Source organism: Alosa sapidissima, chromosome 1 (assembly GCF_018492685.1).
Source record: "Alosa sapidissima isolate fAloSap1 chromosome 1, fAloSap1.pri, whole genome shotgun sequence".
Taxonomy (NCBI): Eukaryota; Metazoa; Chordata; class Actinopteri; order Clupeiformes; family Clupeidae; genus Alosa; species Alosa sapidissima.
This window is the reverse complement of record NC_055957.1, coordinates 10,185,400-10,213,210: the sequence shown is the minus strand read 5'-3', so window position 1 is coordinate 10,213,210 and position 27,811 is coordinate 10,185,400. Positions and strand designations below refer to the sequence as shown.

The window sequence follows — 27,811 nt, the reverse complement described above, 5'->3', positions numbered from 1 at the left end:
CACTAACACACACAGAGTTTCGCAACAACTGCTCTCACACCATATCCTGGATCCATCAGGTTAAGTTTACAGTGTGAGAGAATATCTGCTAGGGGGCATGTGGCAATCCTCTGTGTTGGCATCCAGATAAGTTGTGACCTTAATGATTAAGTTCACTGGCATTTCAAAGCAGTTCTACTTTTTCGATATAATAACGATGACAGAAAAGTGAAACCAAAAAGTGAGGAATGGAGTATCTGACTGCTGGTGACATTACTCCCCACATAAACTCCCCACATAAAAACACTGAGCAACAACAACAAATATGCACAATTGAAGAAATAGACTTTCATCTCAGAGGTAAACAAATTGATTTATTCTTGTTACTCATTCACTGAAAGAGATCCAGGCTCCTGGCAGCAATATATTGTATCTATCAGTACAACTTAATTTTAAAAAAAAAAAAAAAAAAAAAAAAACAGATTTAAAAATGATAATAAAAGGATAAAAATAATCTGTTTCGGATTAAAGGAGCATTGTAAACATTAAAACTACAGCACAAAACATATGATTAAACCATCACTACCAGAATACTACTAATACATTTATACAACCACATAATTAAAACCGAAAACATATCATTGCATCTTACATACACATACCTATCCTAAAAGGAAGATTTGCATCGGATAATTTAGTTCCACACTCTTGATTGTCAGAGTTGGGCATATATGGTATAATAAGTTAGACGTAGGTCTTCCCTGTGTTGTTGGAGTGTCCATGCATAGGTGTTGTCCCTGAGGGCTCACGCCATACAGGCCTGCTTGCGGAGTTCCGCTTAGATACTTTCTGTGCTCTAGGGACTGGAACATTGTAGTGCCTGTCGTCCTCCGTCAGTAGGCAAAGGTGAGGCCAGTCCTCTATGTGGTCATCAGGATAGTAGGTGACAAACTCCTCTGTGTCTGCTTTATAGAGCCGGTGGACCTGAATAGTCTGCTGCAGGGAGTAGCCAAGGAGAAACATCTCCACCTGCAGTGCAAACAAGGGAAGATAATATCTTTAAATATGGATAATAAGGTTAAATGACCAAATAAGTAACCTCCAAAAGTAACGCCATTTTAATGCAGTTTGGGAGGGACAGAACAAGCAGCGCCCGTCATCTATGTGGCTCATGTGACATGTAGGCCTACATTATCTACCTGCTATCACTTCACTACTTGACACTACCCTACATGGAGACATATCTCAAGTTATAAATTAAGAAAACATTTCAGAAATTATGTTCTGTACACATGGGTTTAGCAGGCTACAATAAATTGCCTAACATACAACAGCCTAATTGCGAGGTATCATTGAGCTATTAATATGCCTAACTATAATGCCTATTAAATAAATGTAAAGGACACAGAATAATGACAGAACTGTAAGCTCAAACACATTTGAAGTCTACCCAAACATATGCAAATGGAATATATAAATAAATTGTGTTGCATATAGCCAACTTAATGTCAATTTAAAGACTATGATTATATGCAGTTTCTATGCTGTTTCCATTGATAGTTACAGGAAACCACATTGTTGTTTAACATATTGTTGCTAGTAGAATCGTGTTTCAGCAAAAGTGTGCATGTTATAACATCCATAACGCCCACACTTGCTACACCCCTGTTTGCAACACCTGAAATCACCACACACCTACACATATATCCTGTTCACAGACTTCAGCTCTGTCTTTAACTCCATCAACCCACTCAAACTCTTTACAACACCTTTGTACATGCACATCGACCCATAATAACCTAACATTACGCCCTCTTGCCCTCAGCACAAGGAGTCCACAGTCAGGGATGCCTTCTCTCCCCCTGACCTCTATCATTATTACTACCACCCACTTTAAAAGCATGGACTATTGTATTCTCTTTCTGCTGAAATGTTAGCATGTAATTAAAATGCTATAAATGTTTATGAATCATACAGTTTTCTTCTCTTGTACTAATACAAGATGGTTCAGCAGTGCAGTAAGCACAGCTGTCACTGGCCAGGGTTCTGAAACAGAACAGCAATGTTCTACATCCATGAATATCCCCATTTGTTCTATGTTATTCTATGTATTTCCAATCGTTCTAATAGTTTCTTATGCCTAGGAGAGAACCGTCAGCTCGCTGTCCAACACAGAGGGGCTCTGACCTGCTCTAGCCCTCCGCTGGAGCCCACATGCAGCAGGTGGTTGGTCAGAAGGGTCCTGGGGCAGCGGGAGGAGTCTCTGGCAAACAGGAGCCAGCAGAACTCGGGCACGCTCTCGCCGCGCTCGCTGGCGCTGTGCAGCTCCACGGCGGTCCGCAGCATGAGGAACTTGACAGTCTCCAGCAGCCCGTACTCCTCCTCCCCACCCTGGAAGACCTGCTGGCATAGAGCCTCCCTGTCCTTCTGCCCGCGGGCCTCCACTGCCTCCTGCCACTGAGGAGAGAGAGGGAGACACGGGCTGTAAGAAGCGTCTTTTATCAGAATTTTAAATAAACACCCCCCATCACCATCATCATCCAAGTCAAATTGTTACAGATGGATACCAAGATGTTGCGTTTTGCCTAAGAATAGTAAGCACTTACGTGCTATGCAAATCAGTTGTTTGACTTCACAATGGAATGAGACTAGAGTGTTTGATAAGACACAGATATACTGACCCGTCTCTTGAGGAGCTGTAGATAATGCTCCAGTTGTTCCACGCCTCCCGTGGTGCTTCTACCACCAAAGGGGAATCTCCACTGATCTACCAGATCCTTTACCGATAGAAGCTGTTTAGGCCACTGTACAATGAAAGAAAAATACAGAATATAAGTCTTCCCATCTATCTCAATGCAGAGCAACACTGTCAGCTCTGGAACCAACTTTCGGATGGTATCAAAAAGGCCCCAACTGTAGCCAGTTGTAAATCTAGACTTAAGACCAAACTGTTTTCAGATGCCTTCTCATCCATCCCCCCTTATTGTTTGTGTTTATGTTTGTCTGCACTGTCCACCTTTTTGCTTGTATTGTGTTGAGGAGGGAGGGAAACTGGGGGGGGGGTTGTTATGTTATATGTGATATGTGTGAGGCTGTGTATATCCTGCATGGAATGTAATGATGTGTGTGAAAAAGAATATCCTTATAGGACAACAAAGACTCTATACTATACTATACTTCTGCTAACTGCATAAAAGTTACAAATTCTGAATCTGCCTTTAAATTATTCTATCTTGTGTCTTTCATTTTGTCTTTTGAATTATTCTTTATTTTTTCAATGATTTTTCCTTGTGTGTTTTATGATTTCTTTTTCATTATGATCTTTACTTTTTAAACTATTCTTTGAGTATTGCCCTCCCTATGCTTTTATTTGCTATTACTGTTTGCTTTATGTTTATGTAAAGCACATTGAATGACCTTTGTGTATGAAATGCAGTATATACATAAACTTGACTTGACTTGTCATTACAAATGATACACACCAGGCTGAAGTCATGGTCTGCTATACAGGCTGGAAGTTGAGTGGACTGAGTGAGAAGCTGAAAGAGGGTGGCCCTTAGTGCACAGTAGTTGTCCCCCCTCACCCTGCGTAGATACTCAAAATCATAGGATATCATCTCATAACCCTAGGATCCAAAAGAAAAAAGCATAGCAAGGTTTCACCACTAGAATATCTTCACATGACATAGTATTACAGTTTTTCTTGATTCCTTTAATGTTTGTGTCAACTCTGACATGTTTTTAAAACAATTAAAACACAGGTCTAAACAAAAGCACTCTGGCCACAATAACACATGTTGCTTGCAAAAGGCTCTTACCCTCTCAAAACATTTAAAACATTCAGCAAAAGCAAATTTTGCCTTCAAACAACACATCTTGTAGTCAAATCACTGTGTGATTTCAATCAATCATTACACACTGGACAACAAAATGCCTGTGCCTGTGTCTGTGCTATTTCTTTCTCATTTTTCTGGTATCAGAAAAACTGTGAAAAGACAAAATGTATTGAATAAAAATGAATTGCATTCATTCCTCCCAAGATGTTACACCCTCTGTCTGCACTGACCTTTCTGATAAGGACACTTTTGGCGGTGTTTCCCCTCCACTCCCTTTGACTATAGGACAGGAGTTCCACTGGGCCTTCCACACTGCACTGACCCTCTGAAACCACTGGCAAAAAGAAACACAGACTCTTCATGAGGAAGACACCAACAGTTTGAGTTTCAGTCTTTCATGCTGTTATCCTAGGCAATTCGCTATTGGTTCAGTGAATCTACTAGTGGCAAAACTGAAGTCCTATGTAGAAGAACTTAGAAAGGTAAGTGTGACTAAGAGTGAGTGAGGAAAATATCTTCTAAAACAAATGTGGAGCTTATGAGAGACATTGAGCTATGAAACTGCTTCACCCACACTCTGCCTGAATCCTGGGACACGTGTTGTCTTTTGCATCTCGCTCCTTCTCAATTTCATCCTCTCCCCTGTACAGGTCTTCTTCACTAGGAAACAACATTAAGAACAACAACAAAAACATTTAAATCTTTGAGTAACCACTTTGTTTGTTCTCACACAGATTCAAGCACCCAACTGTGTTTCAGGAATACCTATTGTCATCTTCTGGCATTATGGAGCTGACGGGAACCTTCAGTTTGTTCGTCTCCTGTTCCTCTGAGCGCATCTGTTCAGCGGCTTTGTCCTGAGATGTTGACAGCGGTGCTGGGGTAGTCTTGTCCATGCTTCTCGCCAGTCTAAGCAGGTTTTCATTATTTGGTTCAGCAGTCTCTTTACAGCTCTCTACAGCATCACCCTCTCTCAGTGATGAACAATTCACGTTGGGGTCATCCCCAAATCTTAGACAGTGGTTAAAAACAAAGAGTTGGACTGTAGTTCTGCAGAGAAAAAAACTCTTTCACAGGTTACACATTAATGTACTTTCACTTGTCACACAAAAGTAGGATATTTGTTCAGAGATAATACCGGTTACACTCTTGTATTTTAGCTCTTTTGGCCAGACAGTCCAAGTGGGAAGTAGATGGCAGGCCTAATGTTGACTCTTGTAGGCGAGTATCTTGTTTGACAGAATCTCTTCGACCATCTGGATCCAGATGAACCGCAGGCATAGTCCTCACAGGCACCGGATGGACCTCATTCCTAGGGACGGCGCTGTCATCACCACAGGCATCGAAACAAAACGTTACCGACTCTTGCACATGTTCACTTAACTAGAAACGCTGGCATTAACCGTATAGCTCACAACTATAGCTACATTACATTACATTTTTGCAGATTTTAAAATGGGCTTGACAATATACATTTGTAACAATTAGAGAGGTAACGTTAGGCTATTTAGTGTTTTGTCTGTTTCTTAGCGGTGGCTGCTGCTGCTGCAGACTTGCTGTCTTTGTAGCATAAACATAGCAGACTAGCTAGCTATCTAGATAGTTGGATTCATCTAGCTAACTTGGCATTTGACTGGTTAGAGCAACTGTAAGGGGAATCGAAGTGTCGTCTTACCGGGGTAATGCATTTTCTGTTATTTACACAAAAATCAGTCGTGAAAAATAGAAAGCATGTCAGCTAATCCACCTACTACTAATCCCAGAAAATACTAACGATTTCAAACACTTCCTGGTGCAGACGCATTGTGGGAAATGTTGTTTACATTGGACATAGTGAGCTGACAGTGTTTTTGCAACATACTTTATGCAGACCTATTTAAAGATTATTCAGGCAGTTAAATGACATATTGTGTGTTAATAAACAATGCGTTATTATTTACCTTTTCACTTGTGTTCTCTCTGAACCATTCCCAGGCATTGCATTGCTTTTGTACCCTTCTTCCACACTCGCCCGAGGTGTGCCATCACTCTTTCCGACAACTCCAGCATTCTCCGCTTTTTCTTTCACCAGAACATGTTTGTTCATGAGGTTATTTTCAGACTGGACTCCGCAGCAGTTCCCCATTTCCTGCCACCTGTTCTTTTTGGCTACAGGAGAGACTGCACACCACTTGTGTCCATTTTCAGTCTACCCATGATGATTACATGACCTTTCTGCTCTGATTGTTTTAGGTCACTCTGAATATGTGTATACCATGTATACTCCTCAGGCTGCCTGGAACAAGGCTCCTAAAATAGAATATGACTGAAATAACCCCATGTGATATCTGACCCTGCAAGTTTTAACTGGGCCCTGGAAAAGTCATTTTGATCCACTAGATGGCAGCAGCAGTCACCTCTTCCCAGAGCCGTATCTGCCTCTTCCTGGAGTCGTATTATACACGCTGCCTCTTCCATCACTATTTATCGCTTCAAATGACTGTAAAATGCTTAAAATGGTCATGGCTTGATTTTACTCATGTTTTATCATATAGACAATTAAATGTCAATGATTAAATAAAACATGTGTTTAGATTCAAGTTGATAAAAGATGTGTCACATCCATACACTGGCCAGGCCTAAAGCCATTTCAGGAAACTATATGGGCTTGGCCTATTGTATCTATGCAACCACTGAAAATATTTGAAAATGATTAAATATTTGATTAATGACAAATACCTCTGACTATTTCAATCTGCCTTCAACAGTGCTAATAACTGCAGCACTCACACTCAAAGCACTGCAGAGAGCGTCCTATGTGTGCCCATGAAGATAAAGGAACTGTATCAACAGTGGAAAATAGGTTAGTAGGCTTAATAAGTGAAAAGTGAGACATATAGATATGTCTAAATGTGAATAAATATGCTGGAACGATGCATGCTTATTTTCAGGTCCTGAACACAGGCTATTCAACCGAGTGCGCTCACTGATATGTAAAAAACAGTGTGGGCTTTTTCATGTCAATATCATCAGAGTGACAGGCTATCCATGTTGATGAAGATCAGTGTTTTGACGTTGACGCAGCCATAGAAATTCTGTCAGAAATCAGTTTCTCTCATACAAATCGGATCACATCAAAGATAGGTTATGCATATCCCGGGCTCTTAAGTAAATTATTCAAATAGACTAATTCGTTAATAAACGGTAATGGCTATTCAAGACTAATTCTACTAACCTATTCCATAGAGCTGTGACTTTAAGAGCAAGTGTACCTCCCCCTCCTGCTCCGACTGTGAGCGGATCTGTTGGTGCTGAAGCGTCCCTTTCAGTTTCAGTACCAGCCATGGCCGAAATTAAAACGGGCATTTTCGCCAAAAACGTCCAGAAACGGCTCAATCGAGCCCAGGAAAAGGTATGGTACAACAGCTGTTTTACGCACGATCACATACCAATGTGTTTTTTTGCCAGGACATGGTTGCCTTTGCTGTTGCGAGCTTTATTCGTATAGGAGCTGTCCAGAAGATGCTCGGGCTTCTCGATGCTGTAGGCGATAGGAAAAGAAGCCTAGGTGAAGGGATGAGGCAGATATCTTTCTTCATTCGGATAGCCCTACCATTCTACGCATATAGTGTGATTTCACTGTTGTATTTTTTTCTGTAGGCATGTGCGTCGATATTGTATAATCACAACGAATTACAGCCAAATGCGTTATTGGTGGCAACCTCAGCGTCAGGCGGCAATTTTACCCACTGCCATTTCGAAGCGACAGTAGCTTGTAGCCTAGGCTACTTCAAGGCAGTATTTCCACTTAAAACGCCTGTGGGATGTGAACTACCATAAAGCAAGGGGGAGCGAACCCGTCACATAGGCTGTTACAATGTAATGTCAGTTCTAACTTTAGGCTTCTTATTGCGTGCAGAGATGCAAGAGATTGTAGCTCCAATATCGCTACAACACGATTAACGAGTTAAACACCCTTGAAAAATGATACGGGTGGTGTTGGTAATTCTACGTTTACAGGTCCTCCTATTCTGTCTTTCGCTCGGGGGGTTGACAGTTTTGCGAGGAATTTATTTGAAGCAATAATTTCCCTGCAAGGTCAGTGGAAGGGGAGGTGGGGGATGCCCTCTCTGCGGTATAAACTATAGTGGGGGTGGACTTCCGATCGGAGCCACGCTATGCTTATCCGTCAGAGTATAGGCTAAACGCCTGAGTTAACCGACTTCGGTTGTAGAGATAATACGTCTGACAATCTCCTCTATTTAAAACGGTCTATAAATAGGACAACCGTTTTAATTCCTGGTTCCGAATTCCAACATTTGTGTAAAATCTTACAAACTCAGTTGTTTGGTTGGCACAGTCATGTCATGCGAACATTTTCCTTGTCATTCAGACATTTCGAGGAGTTAAATTGGCAGGTTTTTATCTAATTATTGGGTAGGCCTACATATTTCTACGACATAGCAAAGCTGACAATGTTATGTAGAACTGCTTGTTTGAAATATAAATTTATCATCAGTGCATTCCCATTGGTAAACACTGTGCACATGGCGTTCTTTGACACATTTCGAGCGGCGGTAAGAGGATTGCTTTTCTTTTAATATCCAAGCTGCCGAACAGCCATAGTCGTCTAACGAAGCGAGAGTGAAGATCAGTTTTTGCTGCGACATGAGCGTGTTTTTGAACACCTGGTAGGCCTAGCCCTACACTCTGCAGACTGGGACGCCGGTTCATTTGTGTAGTTTTGGGGCTGTGACACCAGACTGTGACTGTTGGTAGGCCTAGTAGATATTGAGTATTGGGTGGCATAATATCGTCACCTTCCTAAAATAATGTTTTTTTTTGTTGTCAAAAATGACATGGTATTACAGTATTTTAGGAAGGTGACGATATGTGAAAATATTTCAGAATATTCCTCAGAATTTTTATTTTGTTAGCTGATTATTTTAATGTACGCAGCACTGTAGGATAAACAGAAAGTGGGCTCATTAAACAGGTCTACCGACCTTAGTCATTGGTAGGTTGTTGTGTCTGGTTGAGAGTCACTGCAACATGAGCTGTTGGATCAGGATAGATCACATGGAACCTGGAACAAGATCCTTTAGTTTAGGCCTCAGTGCTCTGTGATAAAACCACATTTGAAACTCATATAGATGTACTCTATATCACCATATGACAACCTGTGGTGTATTTATAGCTGATATGGCTTGTAACACAATCTACAGGACAAGAATGATGATAGGACCCATCAGTGTCAGGACATTAGGCAATTGAATCATTCAGCCCCTGGTAGGCATATAGGCGGACAGTGTTTTTCAATGCAGATGAAGAGCAGCATATATAATTGAAGGTTTAGAGTGGAAGGGACCTACTATCTAAGTGGTATACGTTTTCTCTACCAATTCCTCTTTAGAAAAAGGAATTGAAGAGGACATAATCCTTAACATACAACAGGCTTTTATTATGTCAAATGTATATGTAGGAGTGGTGGGATAGATTTATTCATCTTTCTTTCATTTTCCCTTTTTTAGGAGGGTGGGGGCTGCATTGCCAAGACACATTAATATTGCATGGAATGGTTGCTTGGGCTGGATTGCATGTCCAAACTTGTGCCTAGGCCTAAATGCTGCACAATGCCAAACCAATGTCATCGTCCATATCTTATTAGATTGGGCCATTTAGAAGGTGAATATACGAGCACTGCTGATGGCTCAATTCATAGCAGTCCAGATGAGGCGAAGGGTAATATTCCACCACAGCGTGCTGACCTCATAAATGCTGAGAAACAACAACATACAGTACTGTATAAGCCATGCTTTCTCTGCTAGTCTGTGTTGGCCAGAGTTGCAGATTTGCCTGGGCCTTCTTGTACCCACTGGCATGCTGGTTAGAGCGTAATGTTACTGTTTATATTGGGAGACAGCAGTGACGTTACACACAGGAACCAGATGTTCGATGTTCAAGTCCTGGTACTGCTTCAAAGTCTGATAAGAATGAATAAGCATGGCATTATTATCCTAATGGAGCCATTCAGACTTGGCTGTCGCCCGCAAGACCGTGTAAGATTAGACCTAGGTTCAGTGTTACCAGGGGTGTCAGTTTTACCCCTGCAGCCTTTTAAAATGCTCGATAGTCGTTAATAGTAACACCTACATTAGCAGACATTGCCAAAATGGGAACCTCTAATTTCAATCAGTCAACTAGGCGAACTTGCAAAATGTCAGAATGAAGTAAAGTGTACCTGATGGAAGCTGCTACACTCATTGTTATGCCACCAAACCAGCAATCATGTAAACCAGACCTGTTATATCATTTATAGTTGGTCTAACATCTTTTTATATCATCTAAAAGATAAAAAATAATGTGGGCTGCAATAATGTAATTTATCTCTCTCCAGAGCATGCCAGTTGTTTTTTACGGATCTAATTCTAACCCTTTGATGTGAAAATGTGTAGCCAGCCACTGTTTTCTGTTTTACACAGATCTAGTAGGAGCTTAGAAAGAATCCTGCACACTGACAATTTCGCAAGCAATTATTTATTTAGAAAATACAACGTTTCGGTCTTACACCTTCGACCGGAACGTTGTATTTCTTTCTAAGCTCCTGATCTGCAACCTTTGGTCATATCCAACGCACCTGCCCAACATAGGAGGTGTGCAAAAAGCCTTCCTATGTTACACAGATCTTATTAAGCATGAATTGAGCAGTCTATCAGCTTATCAATAACTGACTTAATATGGCCAGCTGATGTGGCACTGGTAAATGTCTCTCTAAAAAACAAAGATGCTTAGCCTATGTAGTTTTTTTCTTTATTATATGGTTCTATAAAGAACCATGGCTTTGTGCATAACCTTTACATCAAGTGAAAGGTTCTTCAGAAATATTATTTTCATACCTTTTCTTAAATGTTTTTTCAAATAACTATTGCTTTGAGTGTTCATTAAAGCAATACAAAAGACTCTTCGATGGCATCACTCTGAAGAACCAATCTTGGCACCATTATTCTTTAGAGTGATAATTGCCTGATCGAAGTATTCAGGATTAAAAGTGCTCTTGGTGTTTAACACTGTGATACTGTGCCACTTAACACCATGGATTTTTTCTGCTGGCACTTTTGGGCAATAATGTGAATCTGGCGAGTTAGCTTAGCTACTTGTTACTAGCTGCACAGGTATGCCTATTGAGAGATGCTTTCGCTGTGTTTCAGCCTCTGCTTATAACCATGTTAGACCAAAACCTTTAGGATCAGACGTTTGTCCTGATGTATTGAGTACATCAGCAACCATCCACAGTATGCGAGATTCAGCCAGGTCATTTTTAATCCAGACATTTTTAATCAATGTGCTTTCACTAGGGACATGTCAGTAATGGCAGCTGTAATGACTAGGGAACCCCTGCCATCTCAGCCAAAGGTCTTGTAGTACGTGGTTATGATCAGCCATTTTCACGTGCCTACTCTTGGCAGGAAAGTGGGCAAGTCATGTGATGTGATGCGAGTGATGTGTCATCATTTTGGCTATGGGCTGATATGTGCTAGACTACAATCTCTGCTTCTCTCTCTTTCTCTGTTGGTCTCTCTCTCTCTCTCCCCCACACATTACACACATCCTCCACTCACCACTGACAGGCTTACTTACACACACACACACATTCTCTCTCTATCTTTCTTTCACTGGCTGCTTCTTAGGTTCTATGCTGTGCCTCGCTCACACAGGAGTAGAGGGATATGACATCATCAGACATGTAGCATGATTGGCTGGCTCTAAGCTCATGGGCTTTAATGCAGCTTCACTCAGGATCTAGGCCTTCCCACTGTTATTGTGTATGATATGTCTAAGCAGGGCTGTGTTACACAGTGTTTTGAGTAAGATGTTGTACTGTCTAAACTGCTAGAGCTTTATATAGTGCTCAGTTTCAATGATTGTATCATTGTATTAGTGGCCAGTGACCTCATTATAGACTGGTTCATAGCAGTCTGGGGACGCGGGACGCCTCATTGTTCTTGAGTGGGATTGGCTGTGTGTTTATCTGCTTTTAAAGAAGACCCCTTAAGAGGATTTGTCCTCCCCATTTTGTTATTCATCCTCTGGGCTTGCTTTGTTTTTGTACATGAAAGATGTGTGTCATTTCCCTCATATCACATTTCCCTCCAAATCATATATCACTTTTCCTAGACATCTAAAGTGCAACTCATCATTCAAGTCTAAAAGGGTGTTTCGTAGAGGATTTTTATGAAGGCTGCAGCATTGACTGAGAGGTTTAGCATACCCACCTTCCCTGCCACCACTCACCTGTGATATTTGTCTTATTTCAGGTGCTGCAGAAGTTGGGGAAGGCTGATGAGACAAAAGATGAGCAGTTCGAGCAGACTGTTCAAAACTTCAAGAGACAGGAGGTAAGACTACTTCAACTCATATTGTAGTAATCAAGTGACAGTGATACAATACAAACACATGGCCCTAGATTGTGTCTTCTCTTTACATGCAAACATATTCTGCTTCACCTTGTGCAAGTCCTCAAAATAGAACTATATACACCTATAATGCTGTAAGCATAGCCTACTGTAACTTCAGGTTTTGTGAAGGCCAGGCAGAAAACAGTGCTGTCTAAGGCTGTTCAGTGAATGCTATGGCTCATGTTATCTCACCAAATAGATTATACCCATTCAAGAAGCACTGACCCTGCATCTGAATCAGAACGAATGCATACTTATGTCTTAACAACAATGCATGTAATGTAATGGATAACGGCCGCCGAGGTGTTCTGTTATATGGAATTAATGGACGAGAGTGAGAGGCAAGGAACTCCCCGACACGCAGCGGAGTTGCCTCCGCCCAAGTCCATTAATTCCGTATAACAGGACACCTCGAAGGCCGTTATCCTGCTTATCACCCGGTTGCAATTATAGGCAATAGTCATGCCTTTATAGCACGCAAAGGAAACAAGTGGTTCCGTTTAAAAAGAAGCAGACCGTTCAGTTTGTTGTACAATTTTCTTTTGCCCTATAACAGCGATAGCATGGACAGTTAGCTTGTTTACAGTTGATTCTATTGTTGCGAAGCCTGCTTCCAGGCTCAACAGTCATCCTACTATGGTTTTTATAGTAACAATTCATAAGCATTGATATGGAACGGTGATTACGTGTAAACTTTTTTTTTACCAGATCTGCTTCATAGGTGTCCCATTATTCAGAATTAATAGCCACCCCACCAGCCAATCAGAAAAGAGTATTTCTTCTCTCCGGGTGATATGGTTAGCACCAGGACAACATTCACAGATGCAAACTTGAGGAGAGCACTCATTTTGAAATGCTGCCTCTATCCTATTGTACAAGGAGCAAACATGGCAAGCCAGTGAAGACAAGCACATTCAATACGTTTTAAAAGCACAAGTGCAGCCAGGTGCAGGTGTGTAGCCAACTGTGAAGAAGCTGGTATGTCTTGAATGTGTTCCTGACTTGGTGCATTTTAAACAGCTGTTAAACTATAATGGTTCATTTAGGACCTTTCAGAAAAGTAGAGATTGATGTGCATGGAGAGCAGAGAAAGTTCTTAAAGTGCTGTAATTTTCCTGGAGGAAACAGTGCTGCCTAATCCCACCTTTGCACCTGCCCCCTCTAATCCTGATTAAAGTGCCTCATGCCCCAGGGTGCCTGGACATGCACAGGAACAGCCTCCTGCTTCTCCGTTCTTCTTCTCCTTTTCTCTTCTCTTCTCTTCTCTTCTCTTCTCCTCCTCTCATATCCTCTCTTCTCTTCTCTTCTCTTCTCCTCTCCTCTCCTCTCCTCTCTTCTCTTCTCTTCTCTTCTCTTCTCTTCTCTTCTCTTCTCTTCTCCTCCTCTCATATCCTCTCTTCTCTTCTCTTCTCATATCTTCTCTTCTCTTCTCTTCTTCTCTTCTCATATCCTCTCTTCTCTTCTCTTCTCTTCTCTTCTCATATCTTCTCCTCCTCTCATATCCTCTCTTCTCTTCTCTTCTCATATCTTCTCTTCTCCTCTCTTCTCTTCTCTTCTCTTCTCTTCTCTTCTCTTCTCCTCCTCTCATATCCTCTCTTCTCTTCTCTTCTCATATCTTCTCTTCTCTTCTCTTCTTCTCTTCTCATATCCTCTCCTCTCTTCTCTTCTCTTCTCTTCTCTTCTCATATCTTCTCCTCCTCTCATATCCTCTCTTCTCTTCTCTTCTCATATCTTCTCTTCTCCTCTCCTCTCTTCTCTTCTTCTCTTCTCATATCCTCTCTTCTCTTCTCTTCTCTTCTCTTCTCCTCTCTTCTCTTCTCTTCTCTTCTTCTCCTCTCATATCCTCTCTTCTCTTCTCTTCTTTTCTCATATCTTCCCCCTCTCCTCTTTATTCTCTCCATTTCCTCTTTCTTCTTCTGCTGCTCGAGTCCCAGAGATGCATTGCACTGTGTCCTTGATCTGAGCCAGCATTTTCTTTTTTCTTCAAGCGGTTGCCTGTGAGTGGTCCACAGTTTATTGTTCACATTAGCCACAGACGCTGTGCGATTCATGGCCGCTGCCAAGCAGTCTGAAAGCAGACTGAACCAGACGAGTGAGGGAATATGCTGACTCAGAGTCTGTCAGTGTTGGGAGTTCCCCATGTGAGCCAGCAGTGTGCTTCCCACATGTGTCAAGCCTACGTATAAGGCTTCTGCCTGTATTCTAATGACTCCCCATAAAGAGTATTGAGCCCACGCCTGCTCTGCTCTGGAATCTGGAATACACATTGACTTCATTCCCAATTTACATCATGGTCAGAAAAAAACACATGACCAACACATGCAAGGGACAAACACAGACTTTGCAGTTGTGCTAACAGTTGGTGAAGACCTGTTTGCTAAGCAAACTACTCAAATCTCATCCAAATCTAATTGAGCCCATGTACGCTGGCACACAACGATGTCACCAGGCTCAGCCGAGCTCATTATGTCCAGGCCGAGGAGCACAAGGTTCGTCAGCACACCTTGCTCCCTTGGTGTACTCATATGAGAGCCATTCAGTCAATGAAACTGCATGCAGAATATGCATGAGCTTGCGGGTCAAGCTTATGATTTGTAAACAAGGCACAGATCAGAATCTCTCAAGGCAAAGCTACTGTTTCAGCACCATGGACAGCAGCACCATGCCCTGGTCTGATACAATTATCTCAACACAGATGACAGATGGTGTTGAGTGGACACGGATGCACTTGTGTTTGTGTTTGACCATGCAATAGGGGCTAAATTATTGCTGAAACATGGTATGTTTGGGAATTTATAGACAGTGGTTATGAGTTGAAGTGGAGAGCTTTGGTTTCATTCAGGAAATGAGTGTGAATCTATAAATTAGTTCATACTGTAGATGTGTGCTCAACATCTGGATGAGGGACTGCGCACATGTGTGATTAGTGTCTGCATGCATGTGAAGGGAGATTGGGATTGATGTGTGTCCATGTGTGTGTGTGTGTGTGTGTGTGTGTGTGTGTGTGTGTGTGTGTGTGTGTGTGTGTGTTTGTGTCTGTGTGTGTGTGTGTGTGTGTGTGTCTGTGTAGGTGTGTGTGTATATGTGTGTGTGTGTGTGTGTGTGTGTGTGTGTGTGTGTGTGTGTGTGTGTGTGTGAGTAAGTGTGTCTGTGTGGGTGTGTGTGTATATGTGTGTGTGTGTGTGTGTGTGTGTGTGTGTCTGTGTGTGTGTGTGTGTATATGTGTGTGTGTGTGTGTGTGTGTGTGTGTGTAGGTGTGTGTGTATATGTGTGTGTGTGTGTGTGTGTGTGTCTGTGTAGGTGTGTGTGTATATGTGTGTGTCTGTGTGTGTGTGTGTGTGAGTAAGTGTGTCTGTATGTGTGTGTGTGTATATGTGTGTGTGTGTGTGTGTGTGTGTGTGTGTGTGTGTGTGTGTGTTTATAACTGGGTATGTGGCTGTGCTTTTTGTGCACGGGTGTCCATGTCTGTGCATGTGAGTAGCTGTGCGTGTTGTGAGTAGCTGTGCGTGTTGTGAGTAGCTGTGCGTGTTGTGAATATGTGTGTGGGTTTGCGTGTTGTGAGTATGTGTGTGGGTTTGCGTGTTGTGAGTATGTGTGTGGGTTTCCGTGTGTGTGTGCATTCACGTGTGTGTATATATGAGTGGGTTAATGTGTGTGTGTATAGTGTATGTGCTGTGTACTTGTGTACAGATGTATGTGAGTGTGCATGTATGTGTGTGAGTGTGTGGTGTGTGCATGTGTGTGTGTGTGAGTGTATGGGTGATTTCTCTGAGCTTCTCTTTGTTAATCCTACAGTCTGAGGGCTCCCGGTTGCAGAGGGAGTTGAGGGCTTATCTGGCAGCTGTAAAAGGTGAGTCATCAGAAGACAAATGCAGTACATTCACACGTGCAGTATGTACAGAGAAAGGCAGACAGACAGACAGACATATGTACTTGTAAGCACACACATACAGTACACACACCCACACATGCATGGACACACACAGACATGCATGTACAGTATGCACATATTATAATTGTCAAACTATTATATTATATCATATATAACTGTGTGTGTGTGTGTGTGTGTGTGTGTGTGTGTGTGTGTGTGTGTGTGTGTGTGTATATTACTGTATGTCCAATAGGTATGCAACAGGCCTCCATGAATCTGACAGAGTCTCTCCATGAAGTCTATGAGCCAGACTGGCATGGGAAGGATGATGTCATGACCATTGGGAAGGTAGGGAGGACACAGAACCATGGCACATTCCTCTGTCAAGTGTTATTTTTATGATCCTCTGTCAAGTGTTATTTTTAACATTTCTGCAATCATAAGAAAGTTCTTCCTTTATAAGGTTGTAAAACTGGTAGAGTTTGAAAGATCCATTTTCAAGGCCCCTTAAAGCAATAGCACAAAATGGTATAGCACTTCTTGAGGTACTATTGTTTTAAAGGTAATTTATTTTGGTATCATCCTCAAATTCAAGTTGATATGATCTAGGACAGATATACACATCTTCTGTTGTTCCCACTTGCCATTCAGGCTATGCACTATGAAGTTCTGTGGTCCAGGTTGGAGATCCTGCAGAAATGTAATTAAGAAAGCTCTCACAGCACAACATCAGTATCACTAACAATATTGCTAAAATACTCTTGTTAGCATGTTTATTAGCTTTTCATCTATCAGTGTCTACTGAGCTGTTGGGAATTTTTGCATGCATTTTAAACTAGCACAAGTCCCTGTGTGTAAATCCGACCCAACCTTGTGCTCAAGTCATTTTTCCCCCAAGTCAGAGATCGGGATCTCTGAATTTCCAACGTGTTATGAACGTAGCATTAGTGTCAAAAAAAAAGAATTGTCTAGAGTACCTCAAAAGCAAACAAGTGACAGATAGTCATTATCTTGTCAGTGATGTTGTCCTATCCTCTAGCAGTCTGACACTCCGCACAGGGTTTCAAGGTGCTGCTGTGTTAGACAGCTCATTCAGTATGGGGAGCCCAAGGTCTGACTCATCTGTTGTGTCTGTGAGTTGAAAATAACTCAGGTGTTCCAGTAATGCAAGGCCCTTGTCCCAGGGGGAATAAAACATCTGTGTTTTTAGTATAATTTACAGTGTGAGCCAGAGCAGAGTGCTGTCATAGTAGTGGGCCAATGCCAAGCTCCCCTCTCTCCCTGACAAAGAAATCTCCTGAGGGTTACTCAGTGGTAAAAAAACAGGGAGGCATCTCACTCCAGGAAATCATTGGCGAACAATGTTAGCCAGTAGAGCACTGTTGTGATCTTTAATATACCGGTGATTGTGAGGAAGATGGAACAAAGGATAGTGGAATATCCTTGACTTTGTCATTGAGATTTGACTGAGTAGCATTTTACTTCCACAAATAGCCCAGATAGCCCTCACAGTTTTTCCTTCTTAGGCAATACAATTCCATCTACATTTCCATGTAATTACAAACAATAGACACTCTGGTCATGATTGCATGCTTATTATTTGCTGTGTTAGGGTAAAGGGAGACACGAACCCACGCATGTGGGCAGTGAAGGTCATCATTAAAAGACCAACCGCTTTTCAGCTTGTTTTTATTGCTCTAACAATATTTTGACTCATGCTTTTCTGTTCCTTTAATGACCACTGAGAGCTTCCGTTCATGTCAGAGCTTCATTTATACACCAAAACCATGTTCCGGAGGCGAGCAGAACATATTTAAATGTCAATTTGCAATTTATTTTTTTCTATGAGTCATGTACCCATTGGAGACATAGTGTGAGAAGCAGAATAATTGGCTTGTTAAGTGGAAATAAAGAAAAGCACAGTTGCAGTATAGAATGACGGTGTTAGCGCAGAGGGGTGTTGATTGAAAAAATTAAATGAAATTAAAAAAGTCGCAATCAAAATGCGATTGTCTTCATGAAAATGATGTTCTGCATATCTCTGCCATTGTCTTTTGCAGAACTGTGATGAATTGTGGGAGGATTTTCATGAGAGATTGGTGGACTCCACAGTCAATGCACTGGAGAACTACCTTGTACAGTTTCCAGATCTTAAGGTGCTGTTTCACAGGGTTGCCCAGATTAGTCCATCTGAGACATACATATCTATGCCATTACACATACAAATGTTTTTTTTTTTTTTTTTTAATATAGAAATGACATTGGTAATACTACTGGTGAAAGTAAATGTAAATGTTAATAATTATCCAAGCATAATCTAAAGCAACAGTGGGAACAACTCATTTGATTGATGTAATTGCAATAAGATGATGAAATAAGATGTAAATGAACACAGTGCATTTTCTTCTACAGACCCGTGTATCAAAGAGAGCTAGAAAACTGATCGACTACGACAGCGCAAGGCACCATCTTGAAACCTTGCAAGCATCCAATATGAGAAGTGAGAGGAAGACCATGAAGGTATGAACACTCTTTTTCAAACTCGCACCTTAAGAGGGATTTTGGGTTTTGGAGCTGAGCACCCATGTTCCAGTGTTTACCGTCAGGCTGTGTCCCTGTGCACAGAGAAGCTGTAAATGTGCTGTGAACACTTTAATGGCATGCCCTCACAAGTCACAGGATTACTGATGCATCTGTATGCATTTCCATTATGAAGAAATACACTTGAAATAAATAAGTCTCTTGAAAACTGAAGGACCCATTTTGTAACGGCCTGTGTCATTATGTGTAGTGGCATTGTTTACCACACACTAAGAAATTGCCTTTAGTGTGTTAAGATGCACAGTGTTTGAAGTGGTATAAAGGCCGTCCATGTAAAGATATATTTGGATTTTCTTTATTTCGTCGTTCAGGCAGAGGAAGACTTAAAAAAGGCACAGAAGGTGTTCGATGATCTCAATGTCGGCCTGCAAGATGAGCTCCCAACTCTGTGGGACAGGTAAGCGATACTACTGCCTCCGTGTTGGACTTGCTTCATAATTCATTAGGCCTAAAAAAGGACACTGGCTGGACAGCCTTTTCAGTGCCACACCAATGCTTGGTCAAACTCTTATTTGTAAATGGAAATGAAGGGTGCCCTCAAGGCTGCTTTTCCATTATAGAGTTTTAGTACTCAATAAACTCATTTGGCCGTAGATAAATAATATGTAATGCTTTTATCTCTCTCTCTCTCTCTCTTTCTGACTCACTCGTTCAATCAAAAACTGATATATATATATATATATCTCACACACACACACACACAGACACACACACACACACACACACACACACACACACACACACACACACACACACACACACACACACAGACACACACACACACACACACAGACAGACACACTCACACACATCTATGGAGAGTGAGAGAGAAAAAAAGAAAGAGAGATGGCCTTGGAGAGAGTGCTCCATTCCCCTGACGGCCTGTCGGCAGCACCCATGTTAGCTGCTGTTCCTAGGTGGACGCTGCAAGTGTGGAAAAGGCCCCAGTGCTGCGGTCAGCACCTGAGGCAGAGCGCACGCGACAGCACCCCTGCCATGCAGCTCACGCCGTGCCAGTGCGCTGTGTGCAATGTGCCCGGCTGCCCATCTGCCCATCTGCCCGCCTGGCTGCCCCATCGGCCGGCCAGCTTGCCTGGGCAGAGGAGCAGCAGGGTGCTGATTGCGTAATGTGTCCAATGGGATGCCCGCTCTTAGTGCAGGGCCCTGCAGGCCAGCTCAGCTCAGCTGGGAGAAGAGAAGAGGGGCGGATGCAGTTTATTTATATCCTCCTGCGTCCACGCCTGCTTGGCATTCCCTTACAGTCATCCTCACGGGACCATCATGTTCAATATGCTGCTGCTGAGGTAGCCCCAAACAAGCCCAGCTGTTAGGAAACGCCATTCATGCACAATTAGTACAAATTTTATGCAATTACATGTAGTCAGGTACAGGACTCCCCAGTTTATTTTTAACATTTACTTATCATTATTATCAGTATTTAGATTTGAAATGTTGTTTATTTCACAGTTTCTCTCTCTGTTTCTGCACTGTGGTTCATGATTGTCTTGTGAAAAGCATTTACGACCTGTAATGTGAGAGTGTCAAAGCACTTGTCATTGAACAGCTGTTGTATTCATTCACTCATCCCAGAGACAGGAAGCAGATGTTGGTCCTCATCCTTGTGTCTTTTTTCCTACGCTGCAGTCGAGTTGGATTCTATGTGAATACATTCAAGAGCATCACCAGCCTGGAGGCCAAGTTCCATAGAGAAATATCTTTGGTATGTTGCCCTTACTGTTGACTTTTTACTGAAAAGCTCTTCTGACAGGTTTTGAAAGGTTCGTGGGTCGGAGCTTGACTCACGGCTTGAGTTACGGATAGTCAGCAGAGCACAGAAAAGAGTGATGAGTGAAAAAGGGATGTTTGGGATCAAGCGGAGGGAAGAGTGAAAAATAAGATGTGGATTCGAGTGTTGAATGGACGTATAAATGGCTGATGAGGTGTGGCGAATTGAACATGTTTTTGTTTGACCTTGTCTTCCTGCCAGTGTCCATGACAACCCCAAATCGGTCTGAATTTGCCAAATTACACAGTAGCCAGTGCGCAGCCTGACTGATATGAGAGCTCTTGGTGCAGCTGTGTCTTGGGTGATTCATATTCATCTGCAACGGCTGAATGCTCCTCAGAATGAGTCATTACCTCTTTATAATGTTGCATTATATTCATATAGTAATAACATAATGATAGGTTTGATGGTACGCATTGGTGAATTGACAAGAGTTGGTATTCATTTTTCGTTTGCCCTGTGGTTCTGTATTAAAAAGCACCATACTGATATTCAGCTTTAAAAACTGGGCCTGGCCTGTTAAGGCCATTCCTATCAACTTTGGTTATAGAGTTAGAGTGGGTTTATATCTGGCAGGGGAATGATGACTGATATATTCGACAACAACAGGCTGCTGAAGAGGTTCTCTGCTCATCCCACAGAGCAGCTCTCTACTTGGGCCTTAAGTCCAGCCATCTCCCTCCTGGATCTCAACAGAGAAAGGGCAGGGAGGATAGGGAATGAAATGAAATAGGCCTTTTAAAGACACATTTTATTACACTATTTTTGTGTGCATGGACATTGTGTGTAGTTGTGTGTGTGTGTGTGTGTGTGTGTGCATGTGTGCACGCACGCAGACACACACACACACACACACACACACATGCACATGTGGCTCTGTGTTTGTGCTTGGAGGCACATCTGTGTGCCATTTGCACACACTCTACTTCCCACACAAGCCAGCCTTTGTCTCCTCTGCTCTGCTCTGATCTGCCCTGTGTGCACTTCCGGTGAGCGTCTGCCCGTGGGTCAGATCCACTGGACGATGACACTCACTCAGCGCTGGCTTCTTGCTTGTTCATCCTCTTACCTTGACTGAATTGGGACATGTTAGGCATCCGTTGTACACGACCACGTTTTGTCTGTGTCAGGGTGACAGTGATGAACACTGGGCATTGGTTAGGGTTTAGCACACAAGCTCTCGTCACAGATGCCCTCTGCTGGGACTGTGGGGCGCTGCAACATCAGAAATGGAGGTCTGGTGGGAGGAACACTGTTAGTGTAATAGTGTTACCATTTCAGTTGGTCAGTTGTTGTTAAAAGGGTGTTTTAAATTCATATCAGACCTTTGTCACAACTACATAGGGCCAATGCGTACACAGGGCTAAGATGCTGTTACCACTATCAACGTTATCATTTAATATTATCATAATAAAATGCATTCTATATCGTAAGTCAGTGTGTTATGTCACCACTTTGGATGTTTCCTACTTTAGTCTTATTTTTCTTTCTTTCTATCTTTCCCAGCTATGTCACAAGCTATATGAGGTGATGAATAGACTGGCTGAGCAACATTCTGACAAGATGTTCACAATCCAGGGAGCTCCCAGGTAAACACTGTTTGGTATTTGTTCTGAAATGATTGGCTAAAAATACTTCAGGACATCTGTTTTTTTATTTCTTTACAGCTAAAGTGTTCTTGTATACATTTACCTAGTTCTAAAATGACTTTAACATACTTGATCATATTGCTTCAATGCCTATGTGACAGATTTATGCGGTAAGTGACATGGAGAAGCTCAGACAGTAGTAACACTCAGTAGTAACACTCAGTCTGCCTGTGTGAATTACATCTCCAATAGTATGTTTATAGCTTTACCAAGGCAGCACGGCAAGTAGAGAGAACCTGATTGACATTGATTTAGCTCCCGTAGATGACCTTTCCTTTAGATACTTTTTGCACTGCACACATTGCACATTACATCTGCACACATTGCACATTACATCTGCACACATTGCACATTACATCTGCACCATTGCACATTACATCTGCACAAGTTTGCATTCATGAGCGCATATGCCAGAAGAGTACGGTGTGTGAGACGGAGGGTTAATGCTTGGCCACTGGTGCCGATGTGCTGCAGTGACTCGGGTCCACTGCGGCTGGCGCGGACCCCGAGCCCTCCGGACGACTCTCCCCCAGAGAGTCCAGACGCCAGCCCCAACCACATGCTGAGGCCCACCTCCCCTGGCCCACCCAGACCCAAGTCCCCCTCACAGGTACAGCGCCGAGCTCTCAGCACATCGCACTCACACAGCACGCCCGGATCTCTTCTCTTCCTCACAGACTTGCCTCTCTACCCCAGGCCTACAAAAATAAAACATCTTTATAGTTTTTTTTCCCCTCTTGTCTATCTTCCCCACAAACATACATGTTCTCTCGGTTTTCCTTTGTTTCGTGTTCCTCCGCTCTCACATAGCTAATCACATTGGCAAATATAAACACAGACACAAAAATCCTTTCCAAACTACACCTACACATACAGTATTGTGTCATGAAAATCAGACTACAGAATTACGCAAACATTTGGTTGAGATTAGGTGATGTTATGGTTTTTTGAACATCAAAGTGTGAATATATTATTGTGGAAATAGAACTGTCTCAACATTTAGAATAAAATTGTAATAAAGTGCATCTGATGTTGATCCACAATTGCTTTGTTTTCGTCTCCATGGGACAGAGTGAAGATGTAAGTACTTGTCTAGTGGCCAGTGTATAGTGTCTACCCTGTAGCATGTCCAGATTACCAGTATGACAACCCCCACTCCAAGTGTCCTCCAGTTTTTGTATTTACGTCTCCAGTATTTGCTGAAGTTGATCCCAAATGCCTGACAGATGTTATATTCCTCAGTATCTGACAGCCTGTGTAGTCTTTGTTGTTGTCTGTGTGAACTGTGTGTGTGTGTGTGTGTGTGTGTGTGTGTGTGTGTGTGTGTGTGTGTGTGTGTGTGTGTGTGTGTGTGTGTACTGTATATGGACATAGGCTTTTATGATAAAATGACCAGCACATTCTGGCAAAGATTAGTGACCTAGGCTATGCATGTAAGTTGGTAGTATTGATATGTTGCAGCCTGGGGCATGTTCACAAACTCAGTGAGCTACGACTGGGAGGGTTACCCAGAGAAAATCCAAACAGCTGGCAAAATTCTGCTCTGTATCAGCTGTAATAGGCAGCCTTGCTGTGCCGCATAGGCAATGTTTTCTGTACCCATGAATGTCAGAGCTGTATTTCACCTCTGAAAATATTTGAATCCTCTCTGTAAGAAATGTGATTGGCGGATTCAAATAAAGAATTCAGATGTATGTAAGAATATGTGTGTGCATATGTGCTTTGTGTGTGACCGTATACAATGCCTGTTCTCCAGCTCAAGAAAGGACCTCCAGTGCGGCCCCCGCCAATGGTCACTCCCACCCCCACCCCCACCAAGGAGATTCAGCAGGAGCAGATTATTGACCTGTTTGACAGCGCCTTCCCTGTACCTGCACCCTGCACCCAGGTCAGATCCCACACAGCCATTCATAATCCACTTTATATGAACATATCTGGACACAACCGCTGTGACATGTGGACCAAGTATGACTGGAGACAAAAGCAGTGTTAATGCTATTTGAGATGTTTTTTTTAACCAACCCAAATGACCCCTGAAGGTAGGGCTCCAAAAGTCCTCAGCTAAAAATACAAGAAAATGCAGCCTTGTTGGTATTCATTTTTGATGCACTATTAGTCCACGGTTCAACGAGTTGTCTGACCTTAAGTAGAGTACAGTAAATGGATTCCCATAGATGTACTGTTAAACACTTTGATGGACCCTACTTCGGTGTTGTGCTGTGTTGTTTGGCCTCATGCACCTTCTATGAGTCACTGCTCATTGAGGGATGTTTTCTGTGTGTCCGGCAGCCTAACGAAAGACCTGGCGAGTCTCTACTGGACCTGGACTTTGATGCGTTCCCCACTACTCCCGCCGGACAATCCACATCTCAGGTCAGAACCTCTCCGGCCTCTTCTTAAGCACTTTATCTCCAAGCAGCATCTGAGGGCTGACTCTCCTCCACCTTCCATATTGAGTTAGCTGAACAAATGAATGCGCTTTCAGAGCTTTATCCCCCAACAGGCCTAAATGTAAGTGAGTTTAGAGCACATTGATTGAGTGAGTGAGTCAGCAAATCAAATGACTCTCTGTCTATCTTCTCTTTCAGAACTTACCCTGGGATATGTGGACGGTGAGAAACTCTCTGCCACCTCTGATTGCTGCTTCCTGTTTACATTTATCTGTTTTCTGTTCTGATTACCTGTAAGAGAATCCACAGGCTTAAATGTCATTAAAAATATGCGAAGTATTGGACACGTGAAAAGCTGAGGGTCAGTGGACTTTGTCAGCTTTTGCTTGACGTATGATGGTTTGTGCTCTTTTTGCAGGGAAACGCTGCAGCTGCACAGCCTGTGAGTACTGACTGCTGAGCAGTTACCTCCTAACAAACCCCAGACACTCACATACAGTACTGCACTAAGCAGTCTGTCACCAAATGCCAGCTTTGAGAACACACACGATGAGATGACCAATTTCCATGTGGATTCTTGCTCACTCACTTGGCCCTATTTCCAAAACTGAACTCAGTAATGAGTCTTAAAGCAACACCAAAGAGATTTTTGTACCTCAAAATAATGTTTCCAAAATCGTTTCAGTGGTTCATCAACTTGTAATAGGGTGAACTTCTGCATTCGCTTCGCGACCCTCTATTGGCTGTAACCGCACTATGCAAGTTTGCCAGATCGGGTAGCGGATCTGTAGTTCGATGGAATGAGACATAAGAAACTACAAATTTGACTTGCTTCTGATTTCACAATACATCATACTTTCATAAAATCATACTCTACCTTGTCTGTGGACATTGTTATTTCCAAAGCCGGTGCTGGATAAACAAATAGCATGCGTGCAACAGAGGAAAAGTGCTTTGGTGTTGCATACAGTCAGTGTAGAACCTGTAGGAGTACCTCACTTTGCTGCAAAGGTTACCATATCATGAGCTCTCTCATGAGCCTTTGACAGGAGGTGTCAAGAAACCATATTAGAACCTCAAATTAAATGTTCATGTTCTTGTGTGTGATTCTATCTTATTTATAGCAGTGTGTTTAAACTTGATGTAGCAGTCCATAGTGGTCTGGTAAACATTACGGTATGTATTTAATGTACTTTAACTGGTATGTACTGAACATATGCTTTATCTGCTGTGTATTATATGTGTACTCCAAGTAATGTGATGTATTTGAGACAGGATGTCTCCTGTCTTCTTGTGTAAACTCTGTGTTCTGTTTACTCCTCCTCCTCTCACCTCCCCCTCCTCCTCCCCGCCCGCTCCAGCAGCAGCTGGACTCGGGGTCGTGGGCCGAAGGAGCGGCGTCCCAAGGGGAGGGCGAGGGCGAGGGCGAGGCTAGTGCCAGTGCTAACTCCTCACTCCCCGCCTTCCCTGACCAGGCTGCCGACACTGCCGCGGGCTTCGGTGGCGGCGCGGGCTTCACCGCCGACTGGAGCGCCAACTTCGCCGCCGACTTCGGAGCGTCCGCCGCCGGGACGGAAGGCGCTGATCCCTTCGGCGGTGCAGCGGCTGATCCCTTCGGCGGCGCAGCGGCTGATCCCTTCGCCGGCGCAGACGGTGCAGCCGCCGCCCCTGCGTCCGACGGAGGGTGGCCCCCGGCGAGCGGCTGGGGGGCCACGGAGGCGACGCAGCCCCCCGCAGCAGCGGCAGAGACCGCCGGAGGAGACGAGGTTAGCGTCCAGGGCCTGAGCGAGCAAACTCCCGAGCCCAACCCAGAGCGTGACCCCAGTGACGCCCAGCTGCAGCAGGAGCAGGGGCAGGGTCAGGAGCTGGGACAGGGGCCTGAGGGAGCCGGGGCGGGCTGGGCCCCAGAGCAGGCGGGGTGGGGGTGGGCCGAGGGGCAGCAGGCGGCCGAGGGAGCGGTAGGCGAGGCAGAGGGGGAGGTGGCCGTGCCGGGGATCATGTTCACCAACGAGTACGGTCAGGCGGTCCAGGAGGGTGCGGAGGACGCGGGTGGCGACGAGTCCGGGTGGGGACGTGGCGACGTGGACGCCGATGGCTCAGAGTACGAGACGGCGGAGGAGCTGGACGAGGTGCCAGGCCACAATGGAGGCTGGGTGAGCGCTGACGACGAGCTGGCGGCCAGCGCGGAGCAGGGGGAGGGTGCCGACAGCAGCGACGTGACCCAGGGGGGCTTTGCAGAGTGGGGTGCGCCCGACGCAGCCTCCCCCTTCCCAGAGCAGGCCCCAGTGGCTGACGCAGGCTTTGCCGGTGAGGGGTTTGCAGTGCAATGGGACCAACCAGCCGCCACAGAGCCGGTGCCTGTCCAGCAGAACACGCCAGAATCAGCACCACAGCCAGGCCTCGACATCACTGAGCCAGCACAGGGCTCAGATCCATTCGGAAGTGACGGGGACCCCTTTGGCACAGAGAGCGACCCATTCGGCACAGGGGAAGACCCATTCGCCACCTCCGCGGACCCTTTCGGGACCTCCGAGACAGACCCGTTCGCGACCTCCGACAAAGATCCGTTCGCCGATGCGGAACAGGACCTGTTTGCTAACGAGGGAGCCGCCGTTGAACAGGACCTGTTTGCTAACCAGGGAGCCGCCGTTGAACAGGACCTGTTTGCTAACCAGGGAGCCGCCGTTGAACAGGACCTGTTTGCTAACCAGGGCGCCGACGCGTTTGCTTCCCAGGCACCAGCCGAGGCCGAGCCGGTGGGTTTCACCTCCGACCCGTTTGCGGAGAGCTCCGCGCAAGGCGGCAGCACTGGCGCCACGGCTGATGGCGGCTGGGCCGCGGACCCTTTCGCCACCGACACCGCCAACCAGGGCAGCGGCTGGCCCGGAGGCTGGGAGTCCAGCGGCGGCAGTGGTGGCGGTGGGGGAGAAGGGCAGGACTCAGCCCAGTGGGCCGCCTTCCCCATCCCCGGCACCACCGCGGACGCAGACTCCTCCAGCAAGGGCTCCTGGCAGGAGGTGAGCGACAGCAGCGGCTTCTTCTCCTCCGACGGCCAGGGCGACTTCACGGCAGGCTGGGGAGCTGACGCCGGCAGTGCCGATGGAGCTGCTGCAGGTGGTGGAGTCGGCGGGAGCCAGCCCCAGGACTTTTTCGCCGCCTTCCCCAGTCCGGGCGAGCCGAAGGCGGGCGGCAGAGCCCACGCGCCCAGGGAGCCGGAGAACTCAGATCTGTCGGAAGACGAGGTTGCAAACCGGAGATACGGAA

General features: G+C 44.3%; 2 protein-coding genes across 14 annotated transcripts in view; one reads left to right on the top strand and one right to left on the bottom strand.

The window, feature by feature from the left end:
• Positions 1 to 333: 333 nt before the first annotated feature.
• Positions 334 to 6,109, bottom strand: otulinb (OTU deubiquitinase with linear linkage specificity b). Of its 6 annotated transcripts, none has more exons than XM_042089285.1 (9): positions 5,756 to 6,107; positions 4,954 to 5,127; positions 4,581 to 4,832; positions 4,390 to 4,475; positions 4,046 to 4,149; positions 3,462 to 3,605; positions 2,661 to 2,783; positions 2,167 to 2,436; positions 334 to 1,008 (listed from the first exon to the last, which is right to left on the bottom strand). In XM_042089285.1, the coding sequence occupies exons 1-9, from the start codon at positions 5,938 to 5,940 to the stop codon at positions 724 to 726; spliced, it is 1,623 nt and encodes a 540-aa protein (XP_041945219.1). In that variant the 5' UTR covers positions 5,941 to 6,107; the 3' UTR covers positions 334 to 723. The 6 variants fall into 6 exon arrangements, with proteins under 6 accessions (XP_041945219.1, XP_041945205.1, XP_041945214.1 ...); XM_042089271.1 differs by having other exon boundaries at positions 4,954 to 5,139; positions 5,756 to 6,106; XM_042089280.1 differs by having other exon boundaries at positions 4,581 to 4,826; positions 4,954 to 5,139; positions 5,756 to 6,106.
• Positions 6,110 to 6,972: 863 nt separating this feature from the next.
• The window catches only part of amph (amphiphysin), a 32,438-nt gene continuing 11,599 nt past the window's right edge, over positions 6,973 to 27,811 (top strand). Inside the window, exons 1-16 of one of the 8 annotated variants that reach the window (XM_042089181.1) lie at positions 6,973 to 7,206; positions 12,110 to 12,190; positions 16,046 to 16,100; positions 16,375 to 16,469; positions 18,182 to 18,277; positions 18,534 to 18,641; positions 19,034 to 19,119; positions 20,367 to 20,442; positions 22,015 to 22,097; positions 22,632 to 22,767; positions 23,229 to 23,237; positions 23,914 to 24,045; positions 24,447 to 24,530; positions 24,746 to 24,769; positions 24,966 to 24,989; positions 25,909 to 26,313. In XM_042089181.1, coding sequence (XP_041945115.1) covers positions 7,138 to 7,206; positions 12,110 to 12,190; positions 16,046 to 16,100; positions 16,375 to 16,469; positions 18,182 to 18,277; positions 18,534 to 18,641; positions 19,034 to 19,119; positions 20,367 to 20,442; positions 22,015 to 22,097; positions 22,632 to 22,767; positions 23,229 to 23,237; positions 23,914 to 24,045; positions 24,447 to 24,530; positions 24,746 to 24,769; positions 24,966 to 24,989; positions 25,909 to 26,313 — 1,563 coding nt within the window. In that variant the 5' untranslated portion in view covers positions 6,973 to 7,137. The remainder of the gene's footprint in view (positions 7,207 to 12,109; positions 12,191 to 16,045; positions 16,101 to 16,374; positions 16,470 to 18,181; positions 18,278 to 18,533; positions 18,642 to 19,033; positions 19,120 to 20,366; positions 20,443 to 22,014; positions 22,098 to 22,631; positions 22,768 to 23,228; positions 23,238 to 23,913; positions 24,046 to 24,446; positions 24,531 to 24,745; positions 24,770 to 24,965; positions 24,990 to 25,908; positions 26,314 to 27,811) is intronic. The other 7 variants (XM_042089142.1, XM_042089133.1, XM_042089163.1 and 4 more) reach the window with 7 other exon arrangements.